The 16,029-nt window shown below is 45.3% G+C and overlaps 1 protein-coding gene across 2 annotated transcripts in view; it reads left to right on the forward strand.

The window, feature by feature from the left end:
• ADGRG4 (adhesion G protein-coupled receptor G4) overlaps positions 1-10,150 on the forward strand; it is a 101,328-nt gene extending 91,178 nt beyond the window's left edge. Inside the window, exons 20-22 of one of the 2 annotated variants that reach the window (XM_053201740.1) lie at positions 5,435-5,536; positions 6,713-6,880; positions 9,817-10,150. In XM_053201740.1, the coding sequence (XP_053057715.1) occupies positions 5,435-5,536; positions 6,713-6,880; positions 9,817-9,839 (293 nt within the window). In that variant the 3' untranslated portion in view covers positions 9,840-10,150. The remainder of the gene's footprint in view (positions 1-5,434; positions 5,537-6,712; positions 6,881-9,816) is intronic. The other variant, XM_053201741.1, reaches the window with a different exon arrangement.
• Positions 10,151-16,029: the final 5,879 nt, after the last annotated feature.

Genomic DNA, 16,029 nt, shown 5'->3' on the forward strand with positions numbered 1-16,029 from the left:
CCAATTACTGGACAGTAGAAATATTAAACTTTTGACCCCCTAAGCTCTGGCTACATCAGAGATCCTAATCTTGTGGGAAGGAACCAGGCTAGGAAAGTGGACAGTCACGAAGGAATGCAGGTGAGGTGCAAACAGCAGTGGGCCAAGGTGAGAGGTCAAGGTTCTGGTATTGCTGCACATTGACCTTGAAAAAGTCACCACGACTGGTTGAATTATAATGATGATCCTAAGCTAGTGTTTCTATAGCTCTTTAATTTCACTCCGATTTTCTGGTGAATGGAGCAAATGGTAATGAAGTGATTAAATGGGAGGCCACACCAGGGATCTGGTTAACATACCCCTGAGTAACTGTCGATGTTCATTTTAACCTGACCTGGCCTATTAAAAATCTTGGGGGCAAGAGGCACGCAGAGTGGTTTCCTGGGACTCTCAAAACTCTGCTCTGTGTTCTTATTCTCAAGTTTGGCCCAGTTCATTTGAGCTACTGGGGCAGCTGTGAGTGAACTTGGGCAGCGTGTTGAGTTAGGGTCTCGCCTACTGCTCCTATTTATCTGTTTAATAAGCCCTTTTACTGAACTCCAGTCCGTGGGTGGTCCATAGGATCCTCCAGCAAGAGAAGAGTTCTGTGGCCAAAGAAGTTTGGGAAGTGCAGAAAACTATATTCTCCCATTCTTAAAATGGCACAAGTTTTTACCTTTATCAAGGTAAAAACTTCTGAGAAATTCTGCGGGGGGGGGGGAACTTTAAAATTTATTTTAACCTAGCATTTAAATAACTTCGGAACACTTTGTCGTCTGATTCTTAACCCCTGAGGAATCTTCGGAAATATGAATTGGTACGTAGTGGCTCTATGCCAGGCATTTGCAAGGTGCTTCAGGGAGACGGGGGAGCAATCTAGAATAAGGCACAATTTTTGCTCTCACGTCTTACAATTCAAGAAACCATCTCATTTTAGAGCAATGAAGTGTATCAGCTGAGACTTTCCGTCCCACCAGAATCTTCCAAGCACGTTCTGATCGAGACGTAAGAAGACACAAAATGCCTCGGTGTAGAATGTGTACAGAAGTGGGTTAGGAACCAGATGCCGGGGCGGATTTCTCCCTCGGCAATAACCCCACCCACTAGTTCTGAGGAGAGACACACACTCACCGTTTGGAAAGAGGGGTTAACGGGGAAGCTGAGAAAAGAATGAGAAAGCAAAGCGGTTTAGAGCTTAGAAAGGAAGGAGGGGTGTTTTCAAACCAGCAAGTGTTCCATTCCTGCGGTGGAAAGAGAAAGTAGTATCTAAGCAGGAAGTCTCCATGGCTTAGAAGCAGAATCCAACTGGGGATCTCCTGAGGACTAAATCCAAAGTCCCACAGATCCAGCGTCAACAGAGTCAAGCTGTCTCTGTCTGTCAGATACGCTTCATGTCAATCAAGCACCAAGTGTCTCCAGTTCCTAGTCCTGCCTCACAAGATAGAATGTGCCATCTTGCAGAGGAGGGGGTTGCAGAGCCCTGAGTTTCAAATTCAAGTTGCACACACACATGCACGCACATGCACGCACATGCACGCACACACACATGCACGCACGCACGCACACACACACACACACACACACACACCCGGAACAAGAATGCAGTGAAACAAGTGAACAAACTAGCCATTTTACAAGACAGATGGCAAGTTTGCAATTCTGGCTGAAGGGGGTTGCCCTGTGGTCCGGCGTGAAAAAATTATGCGCCTGATGAGCCATTTCTGAAGGAGGGATGCACAAATAAAACTGCAGGTGACAAAAACCTGACATCTTCCCTCATGCCTGTGTTCTAGTGAGTAAGCAGATCAATCTGTTATTGGAAAGAAAAGGGAAGGCTGTCAGGCAGAGAGGGAGAGCTGGCAGGCAGCTCATTGGAATTCACATAATAACCTTTAAGTCTGAGAACAAACTAAACGCCACGCAGGAAATCAGAACGGTAATAGGTGCTTCCTGTCACTGTTGCCCCTCGTTTGTGCTGGAGCCGGAGGAGTTTTACCTGCTCTGAGACCGGGCTTTGCTCTCACCAGCTTGCTGCAGCGCCTTCCAGGTGGTTGCTGCTCAGAAAGGGTGAACGCTGCTCGATTCGTCACCACCGTTGTTTGGTTACATGGAGATAAAGCCCTCAGGGGAGTTGGTGAGACATGTCTTTCCGTTTAGCCTCCAGATTGCTGCCTCCCACCTGGACTCAGAGAGTCTCAGGGCTGGGGCTGGGGACCCGAGATCTTCCCCATCCAACTTCCCTTTGAGTGACAGGAAGCCACGTGCCTCCCCCTGAAACTTTCCAGGGACCGAGAGCTCACCGTTCCATAAAGCAGAGCCTTCAACTCTTCTCTTTTTTTTAATTGAAATATACTTGACATTTAAAGCTGTGTAAATGTGAGGCGTGCAACATGTTGATTTGATACACTGATATCTTGTAATATGATTACCACTGAAGCTTCTGATCGGCTCCACATCTCACCCGGTCGCCCTTTCTTGAGGGTGGTATCCATAGGGCCGTGGTTAAGACCTTGGGCTCTGCAGCCAGACTGCCTGTATTTGGTCTAGACATGGCCACCTTCATATTAGCCCTGTGACTGGGTCAAATGTACTAGACTTCTTGGACTGTGGGGTCTCTCATCTGTAAAAACAAGACGAATAGCATAATGGCTATGATTACGCTACTTAGTAAAGATTAGCTGGGATGTGCTACTGCGTGGTTGTTCCGTGGCTCCCTCCCACTGCTCCCAGTTCTGACCTGGCCACCACACAGAACACGCCTAATTTGTTCTTTTCGTGATAGCCCCTTCAGATCTGTAGCTATAGCTACCATCTCTCCCTGCCCTGTGTTCCCACTCCAAGACTTCTCTATTCTTGAGTACTTCGATTTGTTGTCATCGTCTCAAAACAAAGCCGCCCAAACTGAATACGGTGCTGGTGGGAGAAAGGTCGAAACGAGGGCAAGATGGCAGGAGACTCTCGCCCACCTCAGCCAAGATTCTTTTTTTTTTTTTTTCAATATATGGAATTTATTGTCAAATTGGTTTCCATACAACACCCAGTGCTCATCCCAAAAGGTGCCCTCCTCAATGCCCATCACTCACCCTCCCCTCCCTCCCACCCCCCATCAACCCTCAGTTTGTTCTCAGTTTTTAAGAGTCTCTTCTGCTTTGGCTCTCTCCCACTCTAACCTCTTTTTTTTTTCCTTCCCCTCCCCCATGGAGATCCTCCTCCATGTGGATCTGTTAAGTTTCTCAGATCCACATAAGAGTGAAAACATATGGTATCTGTCTCTCTGTATGGCTTATTTCACTTAGCATAACACTCTCCGGTTCCATCCACGTTGCTACAAAGGGCCATATTTCATTCTTTCTCATTGCCACTCTGGAAAACAGTGTGGAGATTCCTCAAAAAATTAAAAATAGATCTACCCTATGACCCAGCAATAGCACTGCTAAGAATTTACCCAAGGGATACAGGAGTACTGATGCATAGGGGCACTTGTACCCCAATGTTCATAGCAGCACTCTCAACAATAACCAAATTATGGAAAGAGCCTAAATGTCCATCAACTGATGAATGGATAAAGAAATTGTGGTTTATATACACAATGGAGTACTACATGGCCATGAGAAAGATTCTTGACTTCCACCAAATGCTATAGCTGAAGCGAGCTTTGGGGGCATTTACCATTGGCTCATGCTCAACTTGCAATGAGTCGAGACAGATTCAGTCCGTCACTGATCATTTACTTCAGCACAACTGGCCAGTGAGGGGGCAAGTCAAACCTTGTGTAGCGAACAAAGGGTGGCAACCTGCACTTGGGACAAAAGAAAGATTCTGAGGCCCAGGAAGATATTACGAAGGTTGCAGAAAACTGTGAGAGTTTGCGTATCGAGTGCCCTGGAGGCCAAGTCAACAAACATCTATCTGCTGGGCTGCCACACATAGTACTGGAGGCAAAGGGAGATGTGATATGAAGATGAAAAGACTTTACAGCTGGGTGGAGAGATGGATACTCCATGGGGAAAGTGGCCACATGTAGCAAACTGTGTAAGAAACAGAGTGTTATGGGAGCTCAGAAATGAAAAGGATGAGTTCCAGTTTGAGGCAGTTGGAAAGGCTTGGTGGATAAAAAGACACTTAGCCTGGGCCACAAATAAACATCAGGCTGACGATGGGAGTTATTTCTGCCAATTCCGCCTCCAAACTTCAGGAAATCCAATTGGCCCTCCAGAGCATTTGCCATCAGGATAATCTCAAGTCCTACTTTTCTCTCCCAAGGAGGTATTTTATTTTATTTTTTTTAACGTTTATTTATTTTTGAGACAGAGAGAGACAGAGCATGAACGGGGGAGGGTCAGAGAGAGAGGGAGACACAGAATCTGAAACAGGCTCCAGGCTCTGAGCAGTCAGCACAGAGCCTGACGCGGGGCTCAAACTCACGGACCACGAGATCGTGACCTGAGCCGAAGTCAGATGCTTAACCGACTGAGCCACCCAGGTGCCCCACAAGGAGGTATTTTAGAGGATGGGGGTGAGAAATTGCCAACACTGCTGGTGGATACCATCAGCTTCTCTCTGTCTATCCCACTTTCAGGGCAAAGTCAGGGTTGGCAGTGAAAAATGATGGCATCCAAATGTATGGTTTCCACGTGGTGTAATTGTGCCAAAGAGCACGTGTATTAGTTATTTATCGCTGTGTAACAAAGTGCTCCCAAATTTTAGCAGCCTAAAACAACAGCGCTTATTATCTTACCCAGTTTCTGTGTATCAGGGATTCAGGAGCTGCTTAGCTGGGTGCTTCTGGCTCAGGGACTCATGAAGTTGCAATCAAGCTGTCAGTCAAGGCTGTAGCAATGTGGAGACTTGACTGGCTCTGGAGAATCCACTTCCAGGAAGCCTCACTCACATGGCTGTGGACTGGAAGCCTCAATTCCTCACTATGTGGGCCTCTCCACAAGACCGCAGGGTGTCCTTAAGATATAACACTGGGATTCCTTTGGAGGGAGTAATCAGAGATCGAAAGAAGCCACAATGTAGTTTATAACCTATTCTTGGAAGTGACATGCCATCACTTCTGCCATATTCTATTGATACAGTGTGGGAAGAGACTACACAAGGATACAAATGCCAGCACGTAGGGATCATTGAGAGCCATCTTGGAGGGTGGCTACCATTGCAGAGCTGATGTCTCAAGCTCTAGGATAGACAGCAGCCCAAGACGAAAACTGTGGTTGATATGAAGTCTTGATAGAGGCCTTCTTACCATCACTGCCTTTGAAAGGGAAGCTCGAAATATGAGCTCGGAAAGCCAGAATGGCCCTGGGGTTCCTCAGGAGGAATATCTATGGTGACAAGAGTAGACCTGGGTCTGGGTGTTGGTGACAGCTAGTGAAAGAAACTGAAGAAGACTGGCCTTCTTCTTTTGATGTAGGATTCCTCATTTTCGTGTTTTACTGCATGATGAAGGAGAGTGTGCGGGAGCAGTGGCAGACACATCTCTGTTGTGGGTGGTTACGACTGGATAACTCTTCTGGTAAGATGCCCGTTCGGGTAAGGTTTTGAATTTTATAGGTTTTGTATAACTGATCCGATTAACTTGTCACCTGACTTGAGTTTATAGAGTATCAGCATCAAAATGGCGGCTATTTCCATGTCATGAAAATGATTTGTACTTTCGTGCCGAGATGAATGAAGTCAAGCGAAGAATGCGACTTGGACCATATTTTAACTTAGTGAACCTTGTCTTTTGGCCCAGATTCCTTGGATTGCTTGTCCTTGCTGTCACCTCAATCTCAATTCAATTCAAAGAATGTTGATTGAGCGCCCTACTGTGTTCCAGGCCCCGGATCACAGGGGCTCTCTGGCCCATAGCCAACAGTGGGTTGAGTGGATGTGGGAAGCAAGGAGTGACAGTGGAGGCAGGAGAAGCCAGGCTGGGTGGAGCGATGGCCCATCCTGTACAGCGTGACATGTGGTGGACCCTGATGTTGCCTCTGAGAATATCTCCAGTCCAGGACAACTGATTTTCTATGTATCAAAAGGCCCTTCCATCCGATTCAGACAGCTTCTCTCAGTCTCAATGCAAAGCCCAGTGTGTTTCTTTTAGGGAAGGAAAGTGCTTGGACTCAAAGGTTCTGTAAGTAGCAGCGCAGAGGTCTCCCTCTTTGTTTTTTTTAATTTTTATTTATTTTTAATTTTTTTTAACGTTTATTTATTTTTGAGACAGAGAGAGACAGAGCATGAATGGGGGAGGGTCAGAGAGAGAGGGAGACACAGAATCCGAAACAGGCTCCAGGCTCTGAGCATTCAGCACAGAACCCGACGCAGGGCTCAAACTCACGGACCGCGAGATCATGACCTGAGCTGAAGTCAGACGCTTAACCGACTGAGCCACCCAGGCACCCGTAGGTGTCCCTCTTTGTACTGGGCATGTCGGTAACCCGCTGGTCCCTGTACCGGGCTCTAGGGAAAGCAGGCATCCTTGGTAAGTGAATGGGCCTGCCTGTACCACACATTACAGTATAAACTTACTTCTCACAACTTCATGGAAAAGCTGACTCCTTGAGGTGCCTAGAACAGACACTCTGTGCATTGAACTTTACGTTTTTAAGAGGATTATTGAGGTACAATTTACACACCATACAATTCACCCATGTTAAGTGTAGAATTTGGTGAGTTTTAGTTTTTAACTTTTCTGGTTTCATTTCAGATGGGGACAGCAGGTGTGGACTAGATGTTAGGCACAAACAAGAGAGACTGAAGAAAACCTTCCAGCACAAAGTATTGACACCATCCTTCAAGTCAACTGCGACTAGTTCTACTTTCAAATCTTTAGGCTCCGCACAGTGCATTCCTTCAGAAATAAGCTTCCCAAATGGTGAGAGAAAAAGGCATGTTGTCTACACTTACATTCCAGAAATATTGAATTAGTGACCACATACATGGTCTTGGGAAACACTTCTTCCTTAAAACTAAAGGCACACGTGCATGTATATACCTGGGCTTATTCCTGGCTGAGAAAGTGTGTATAGAAGCACCTAGCGAGGGATGCCTGGGTGGCTCAGTTGGTTGAGCGTCCGACTCTTGAATTCAGCCCAGGTTATGATCCCAGGGTCATGGGATTGAACCCTGCATAGGGCTCCACACCGAACGTGGAGCCTGCTCGAGATTCTCTTTCTCACTCTCTCTCTCTACTCCTCCCCCTTTGCTCATGCTCTCTCTTTCTCTCAGATAAAAAATAAATAAAAAAGGAAGCACTTAGTGAACTTAGTATGTGCAAATCTGCTGGGTTATTAGACTAAGGCAGGAGGGAAGAGACGGAAGGTCAAAACAGATTCATGTGTAATTCAAAACAATTGTCAGAATAGCCCAAGAATGGAAAGAGCCCAAATGGCCATCAACTGGTGAATAAAGAAGACATGGTATGTATGTATGTATACACACACACACACACACACACACACACAACGGAATATTACTTGGTGATCAAAAAGAATGAAATCTTGCCATTGGCAACAATGTGGATAGTACTGGAAGGTATATAATGTGAAGTGAAATAAGAGAAAGACAAATACACGATTTCACTCATATGTGGAATTTAAGAAACAAAACAGATGAACACAAGGGAAGGGAAGCAAAAATAAGATAAAACCAGAGAGGGAGGCAAACCATAAAAGACTCTTAAATACAGAGAACAAACTGAGGGTTGCTGGAGGGGTGTTGGGTGAGAGGATGGGCTAAATGGGTGAGGGGCGGTAAGGAGGGCACTTGCTGGAATGAGCACGGGGTGTTATAAGTCAGTGATGAACCACTAAATCTATTTCTAACATCATTATTACACCATATGTTAACTAACTTGGATTAAAAATAATAATTGTCAGAGACTATTAAAGCCAGAAGGAACCTTTGACATTGTCTAGTGTGATCCCCTCATTTTCCAGATGAGGAACTTTAAGCAGGGAAAGAAAAATGCCTTATAGACACTCACTCACCATCAGCAGCAGAACCGGGGCCAGAACTCAGGTCGCCTGGCTCTCAGACTAGTGCACATCGCACACCACCAAGAATGCCCACTGAGCGGCGCTACACTCTTAGATGCTCAGCTTCTTCCCCAGGAAGCCAAATTTCTAGGTCCAGAGTTTTTGAGGTGGAGACGGGTATTGGGAGGGAAAATGTAGGGAAAGGATCGATCCAGAGGCCCAAAGCGAGGAGAAAGACCAAGGGAGCAAGGACTTAGGTACTCGGGCTGCTGCCGTGACCACTCTGTGCTTCTAGTTGGACAATGGTGCAATGACGTTTGCTTGCCTTCCTTGAGGACCGAAGGAGATGCCAGTTCACATACCCAGAACACCTTTGGAGGCCTGGCCGTAGCCCTCCTCCCACCTTCTCGGTGCTGGTTATAGACCCGCCTGGTCCACTTGCATTTTTCATCGTGTTGGCTCCACACAGCAGATTTATTCCCAGAGGCTAAAGTGAATCTGGAGTCAGTATGGTGGGTAAAAAAATAAATAAATGAAGGCACCAAGGGGTGCCCGGCTGGCTCAGTTGGAAGAACGTGTGAATCTTGATCTCAGGATGGTGAGTTTGAGCCCTGCGTTGGGTATAGAAATCACTTAAACATAAATAAATAAATAAATAAATAAATAAATAAATAAATAAATTTGAAAAGTAAAATAAAAACACCAAACTTGGAGTCAAAAGGCTTTCGTTCAAGGCCCAGCTCGGTCACTAACCCTGTGACCTCAGGCACATCCCTCCTCTACTCAGAGGTATATTCTCTCTGCCTTAAACCCGAGGAGGCTTGGAGAGAGAATCTCGAAAGCGCCTACCAGCTTCAGGACTGTATGGGGCAGCTTTGTTTTCCAGTTTAGGCCGGTTGACTAGCTAGTGTACAATCTCAGTCTCCATCTCTGTACGAGAAAGTTGGTCATAGGAAACAACTCTTTCCGTGCTCACAAGGGTCCATCACTCTGGAAAGCGAATGTGCAAATACGTCCCGGGGCTCATATGGAGGCACTGGGGAGCCATAGCATATAGAGGGCAGGAGCGGTGGAAGCTGCTTAGTAGCTAATAGTTGAGGCTGACAGGGAAACATCATTTTTGCAAAAGAGTTAATTAGTATTGGCTCTCCTGCTGTCCCTGGGGGATATTGTTTCATTAGCAAATATATGGCTCAAATGTACATGTCTCTACTATCCCGCCACGTCCAGGATTTGGGGGTTGTTTTTAATACCACGTCCAGGATCTTAATCTTGTACCAAGCAATAGATCCAGGGAGCCAAGGGACCTGGAGTTGCAATAGTAACTCATCTGGTGGGGCAGATAGTGTACCTCTTGGGCCACATGTTCTAAATCTGCGGAATGGCTGTTGCCATCAGTCAGAGCCAGCAGCTTAATTTCCATTAGCACAGAGGGACATTATGCCTCGGGCTTGAGAAACCGCTAAACCTTCCGAGTAAGAATTTCAGGGGACGTAGGTATGTGTGTGTTACCATTTTATGTTGTCTCTTCCTGAAGACCTTCAAGGTTTGTGCATGAATTTCCTCCCCCCAGGTTAAGGTTACCATGAAGAACACAGCCTGTTCTTCTCAATGCACGACGAACACATGCATTTGTAATTGCCCCAACAGTACTGGCAGGATGAATTATTTTGCCCTGGATCTGTATGAACTATCCAAGGGAAGCACCATTACCTTGACTTCCTTTCTAATTCCTCTATATGCTCCTTTGTTCGGTAAAAAACGTCTTATGCTTCTACTATGTGCAAAGTCCCCAATGCCATGGCTGAAAATGTTCTTTGTTTCTTTAATGCAGGTGACTTTGATGAAGATCCCTAGTGTTTCTCTCCCTGGGGTTGTGAAGTTGTGTCTAATTATGTGAAAAGAATATTACCTGTGGACGTCCAAATGAATTCCACTCACAAGGATTTCTTCAATAATTCCCGGCAGAGATACCCGCCTCCCCCTACCCCCAGATTAGGGAAAAATGTTGGGTTTGTGAAGCCATCTGCTCCAACTTTGTACTCTAAATATTATTTTGGAAGGAGCAGAATCAAATAGCATTTAGTGGATATTAAAGTGAGCATAATTCTATTCGTTGTTGTAGCCGTTTCTTTTTCTAGATAAGATTTGAGCCTATATTTATGACATATTAGGGGAGAAATGTCTACAGCACTGGAGATTTGGTTTCAAAAACTCTAAGTGTCCCATCGTGCAAGAAAAAAAAATCGAGATCAGGGTCCTTACTGCACTAGGAGTGGAACGGTTTCGGGTGGCCAAAGTTCTCTGACACCCAGTTGGCTTGACACCCACAGGGGAAGTAGGAAGAGTCAGATTGGAAAAAATAATATCCTGTTGGCCTGTCATGACAAAGTATCTGAAGTCCCCATTATTCAAGTCACTCTTTGATTGAATCCTCTTGTTGAAGCGGAAACATGTTTTGTGAAAAGGGTGCCTCATCAATCCACAGACACCCAAGAACTCCTTAGTGGGGATGAATTTCTCAGCCAAGACAGCCCCTGGGGTGGGGGGTGCGTAGCGAGTAGGGTTCTGAGGAATGTAACAGAGCAGGAGCTGTTTGAAGCGGGTGGTTCTCTCTAGTGAGGAGAGGACAAGTTAGGGTGAGTAAGAAAGTACAGGGATGGAGGTGGAGAGAGTCACCCAAAGGCAACAGAGTGAGTACCGAGGATGAATTCTGCCTGCTTTTTGCTCTGTGGCTAAGCACGATGTGTGGCCTTTTTAATCCTGTTCCAAATATTGCTACTGGGGCTTCTGAGCCAAGCAGCCTGCTCACATTTGACCTTGGGTTAGGAAGGAGTGAGGAGGTGAACATTTTGGAGCGATGCACAGCAGCTGCCATCAGTGGTTGCCTTTAGGAAGGGGAGCCGGGTATTTGGGAAGAAGGAAGACATACTTTTCACCCTATCCCTCTTTTGAATGTTGTGCTGAGAGACTGTATTACTCTTTAGGCAATAAATGAATGAATACATAAATAAGGACGACTGGACCTTTCCAATGAGGAAGAAAGATAGACTCCTGGGTTTCAATAGTATAAATCAAGTCCCCCATCATCCGTGGGAATATGTATGGTGTCGTGGGCTGTGGAGACAGCAGAGCTGGGTTCAAATCGCAGCTCTGTTGCTTCCCAGAGTTGAGACCCAGGGAAATAACGGCAATAGTACATTCATCATAGAGTTCAAGTGAGACTTAAACGAGATGACGTCTACAAATTTTCTAGCACCCGCATGCCTCTCAGCCCCTCATGGCCCACCCGCCATATCGGCCCCATTAAAGGCACTACATCGGATCCCGTAAGCAAGAGTTAATGCTGACTGCTACGTAGACTGGAACACTGGTGCCAGTCACCGGTATAAAGCTCCTAGATTCCCCTTTGCCCCCTTTGCCGTCTGAAGTAACGTAAAGATGTAGGTAGGCCCTTAGGCCCCTGCGTACCTGCCTCAGAGTCAGCTCCCTTGCCTATGGACTTTTGCTCTTGAGGCAATCCCACAACCATTGTTCTCTATAGGTCTGTATGTGTACTTCTTGTAGGGGAAGGCGAGTGTGAGTGTGAGTGCACGTGTGCACGTGCGTGCGAAAGGACTAATATAAACAATGAACGGAATGTCTTGAATGTTGGAAAATATCTTTGAACTGACAATATTGTCAGCTTCATTCAAAAACAAATTTAGGGACAGGACTTGGGTATAATTAGCAAATCTACGAAAATATGCATTCTGCAAATGCTTTGACTTGGGGGATCATTTTGGCTGTGAAAATGCCCATGATTGTTCTGCTGCGGCTGGAGTGATGAATGTACAGCCCGTCTCTAATGACCTGATATGCTGTCAAGCAAAAGAAACATTATTTTATAGAAAAGTTCATGATTCCTGGGGCGCCTGGGTGGCTCAGTCGGTTAAGCGCCGGACTTCAGCTCAGGTCATGATCTTGCGGCCCGTGAGTTCGAGCCCCGTGTCGGGCTCTGTGCTGCCAGCTCAGAGCCGGGAGCCTGCTTCGGATTCTGTGTCTCCCTCTCTCTCTGACCCTCCCCCATTCATGCTCTGTCTCTCTCTGTCTCAAAAATAAATAAACGTTAAAAAAAAAAGAATTAAAAAAAAAAGAAAAGTTCATGATTCCTGGCATGGCTCCTCCTACTAATTAGTGAAAATATGGGTTTTCTGCAAATTAGATGACAGCTGGAAATTATGGGGAAAACACCGATTAAACATCTTTCAGGCATCCTTTGGTTTGCTCTTTCTGGGCCCACAAAATGGCTGACCCTCGTGTGAAGGCAGGCCCATGTGACTATGAAAAGAGGCCCTAGAACCTTTGTGTTGCTTTCAATCAACAATCTACCCCATTGAGCCCTGACATGAAGAGAGAGATTCAGACATGTCATCCATAGGTCACTACCTCCAACAGCTTAATGTCCACCTGGGGAGACCAGATACACATACTGGAATAGTCAATGGTTTAAGCAGCAAGGGTATGACGGGAAGAGTCGTGCTTCACAGGCAGGAAATTGCACAGTCTTTGGGCAAGCTGAAGGTGGAATGTTCTAGGTTTGGAGTGGGGCAGCTTGGGTAAGGCAGGATTTCATTTCTCAATACCACAGGCAAATGTTCTTTATGAAGTCCCAAAGGTGACGGTGACCGTCTGTGATGGTCCACCTCCCCTGAACCTAGAAATACGGGAAGGTGGGCTGTTGAAAGGGTAAGAGGAGTTAAGCCTTGTATCTTCCAAAAGTTCAGACCTAAGGTTAATTGATGGTCTTTCTGGTCTTGAATCTCAAGCCTTTAGGGGACATGATGAGTTTGGTGCAATGGAGGAAAGACCTAGTCACATACTTCTGTTGATCAGACAAAACAAATGAAATGGATTAAATTCATTCTTATGATGTCTGGCACCTTATAGGCCCTCCATAAATATTCAACACGTGCATGAATGAATGAATAATCTAAAATACAGAGTCTATGAAAGCAATGGCTGACTTCCTTATCTCAGGTTTCTTAGTGCTGAGTAAACCTGTGTTACCCACTAATATGTAAGCTTCATGAGGGCAGAATCGACATCTGTCTTGTTGATTGTTGTACAATCAGTGCCTGGCACAATGTTTCAGTCAAGGTTCTTCGGTTGCCAGCAACAGAAACAAAATGCCTTTAAATTGACAATATTGTCAGTTCTGGTTACCCAAGGAAAAGGGAGTTGGTTAAAAGGTTTGGGGAACTCAAATAATTAATGGGAAGGTTAAAGAATAGGGCTAATAAAACAAGAGACCTACAAATCAGGAACCATAGGGGTAACTTTCTAGCCAGGAAAAGTCTTGAAATGACATCAATCCTGGGAAAAGTAAAGAGCAATTTCTTCTATCCTCATGTTATTAGCTTACGATTCAGAGTCTCATGAGACTGCTTCTGATCAGCCGAGCTTAAATTCTGTGCTGTACTAAGCAGTTAGATAAGGGATGTGGCAGAAGAAACCTTCAGGGAGCCTTTTGGTTTTGCTAATGGTAGCACAGGAGCTTGGATTTACCATCCTGCCGGGAAAACCCACACCAGGAAAGAAGTCATTCTGCAAAAAGAAATGAGACTACTGTTAAGAATGGACAAGTAGGGGGCACCTGGGTGGTTCAGTCAGTTAAGTGTCTGACTCTCGATTTCAGCTCAGGTTGTGATCTCACGCTTTGCGAGATCAAGCCCCACGTCGGGCTCTGCACTGACAGTATGGAGCCTGCTTGAGATTCTCTCTCTCCCTCTCTCTCTGACCCTCCCACACTCGTGCGCGCGCGCGCTCTCTCTCTCTCTCTCTCTCTCAAAATAAATAAATAAATAAACATTGAAAAAAAAAGAATGGACAGATAGGCGAGGGGAAAGTCCCACATTTGCCCACGACACACGACGTAGGACTGAATGTATTTTGGTTGAATGAATGGCTAGTTCAGTGACATACTTCTTCAATGAGGGTGCAACAATGCTTGGGAGAGGAGGTTCCTCCCATGCCTTATTCACATATTCACTTGTTTTTTAAAGGCTAGGGTATATCAGGACGTGTTGAGGGAGCTGAAGAGTTCCAAATAAGCATCCCTGAATGATGGAGAAGAGTGCTGTTATCAGTGATGATTTTGAGATCTTGGGTACACAGGTTGACCTTACTCCAAGGAAAATCAATATATGAAAATGAGCTTAATTGTCTGTGGCATTCCCACATCTGCCCTGAAGACTTCACAACTGATTACAGTCTTTTGTGAAGCTGTTTCACCACACAGCTTTCTAAAAGTTCCCCCAGGGGCGCCTGGGTGGCTCAGTCTGTTGAGTGCCTGGCTTTCGATTTCAGCTCAGGTCATGATGTCATGAACGTGACACTGAGCCCCTCGTCGGATCCTGTGTGGGGCCCTAAGTCAGGCTCTGTGCTGAGCATGGAGCCTGCTTGAGATTCTCTCTCTCTTTCTCTTTCTGCCCCTCCCCCACTCTCTCGTTCTCTCTAAAAAATAAATAAATAAATAATTTTAAAATGTAAAAGTTCCCCCAAATATCTGAAAATATATTTTCTTTTTTTAAAAAAATCTTTATTCATTGTTGAGAGACAGAGAGGCAGCATGAGCGGGGAAAGGACAGAGAGGGGGACAGAGAATCCAAAGTGGACTCTGGGGCCTGAACATGTGGCTCCAACTCATGAACCATGAGATCATGACCTGAGCCGAAGTTGGACACTCAACTGACTGAGCCACCCACGCTCCCCTGAAAATATATTTTCACCCCAACTTCTAGGACCCTTCAGCTCTGACTCGGGAGGGCTTGGTTGTCCGAGAGGAAAACGGGAAGTAATGCTGCTTACATTCTCCAGTTCACCATGCTATTGGCATGATATTCACAAAGTGAGATTCATAAAAATGGGGGAGGCATATGGCATTCAGGGCCCTGCATTGGAGGACTCTGGTGTGAGTATAAAAAAAAAAAAAAGACCCAAAAGAAATTAGTAAGTGATAACTTCGAATATTGAAAAAATTCATCTCATCTAAATATATAAGAAAACTACAGATGTTTCCTTAACATATGCAGTCCTATGCAAATGATTATGTAAATTAAACAAAAAGTTGGGACTGGCAAATTCCCAAGTTTCCAAGATTTACTTATGTTAACCTAGTATTCGTCATAGAAACAAGGTTGAGGATTTTTGCTTACACCCCATAGCACTTAAATGGGGCGGGGGAGGCAAGACTGAAGGATATGTTACGTTAACAGGGTTGGATGGATGGGTGGATAGATAGATAGATAGATAGATGATAGATAGATAAATGATAGACAATAGATAGATACATGATAGATAGATAGATAGATAGATAGATAGGTGATTGATGATAGATAGGTTGATAGATCGATAGATAGATGATAGTTTTTCCTTTCAAAATGTTAGCCAGCTCATCCATCATGCTTAGTTGGTTGTGGGCAGCATTGGGACTAGATATGGAAATGAATCTGAGTTGCAGTGAATTTTGATGAAGGCCTGGTTCATGCAAGAAAGATTTGTTAAAAAATCCTCAGCCTACAAATTCCCAGAGGAATGGAACACTTTAGAGGCAGCTACAGGGGAAGAATGAAGGCCTAGTGTACCAGGCTCCATGAAACCTTCAGGCACTGGCCCTTTCAGGGGTAGAGACATAGGGGAGGACTTTGTAGTGGGTCAGACTTCCCCCAGCCCACATCATCCGGGTCTTTCGCGGACCTAAGAAATCAGGTTGTGAAGACTGACGGGTGAACTGGATTAAACTCTAGCTGTTTCTTCTGTCCAGAAAAGATTCTTCCCAGTTCCTCTCCCCGGTTCTCTCCCCTCTCCCCAGTCTGGGAAGTCCCTCTTCCCATTAACTGCAAATGGGAGAATGATAGACATACTTTTCTGCGCCTTGACTTCCTTGTTGTTTTACATTTAACAATATATCGGGACTTAAAGAGCTGCCTTTTTTAAAGGCTGCATTGTAGGCCGCTGTATGGCTCTGCCATAGCTTTGTAAACAGATTCCCTAATGATGGTTTCCA

Source organism: Acinonyx jubatus, chromosome X, assembly GCF_027475565.1.
Source record: "Acinonyx jubatus isolate Ajub_Pintada_27869175 chromosome X, VMU_Ajub_asm_v1.0, whole genome shotgun sequence".
Taxonomy (NCBI): Eukaryota; Metazoa; Chordata; class Mammalia; order Carnivora; family Felidae; genus Acinonyx; species Acinonyx jubatus.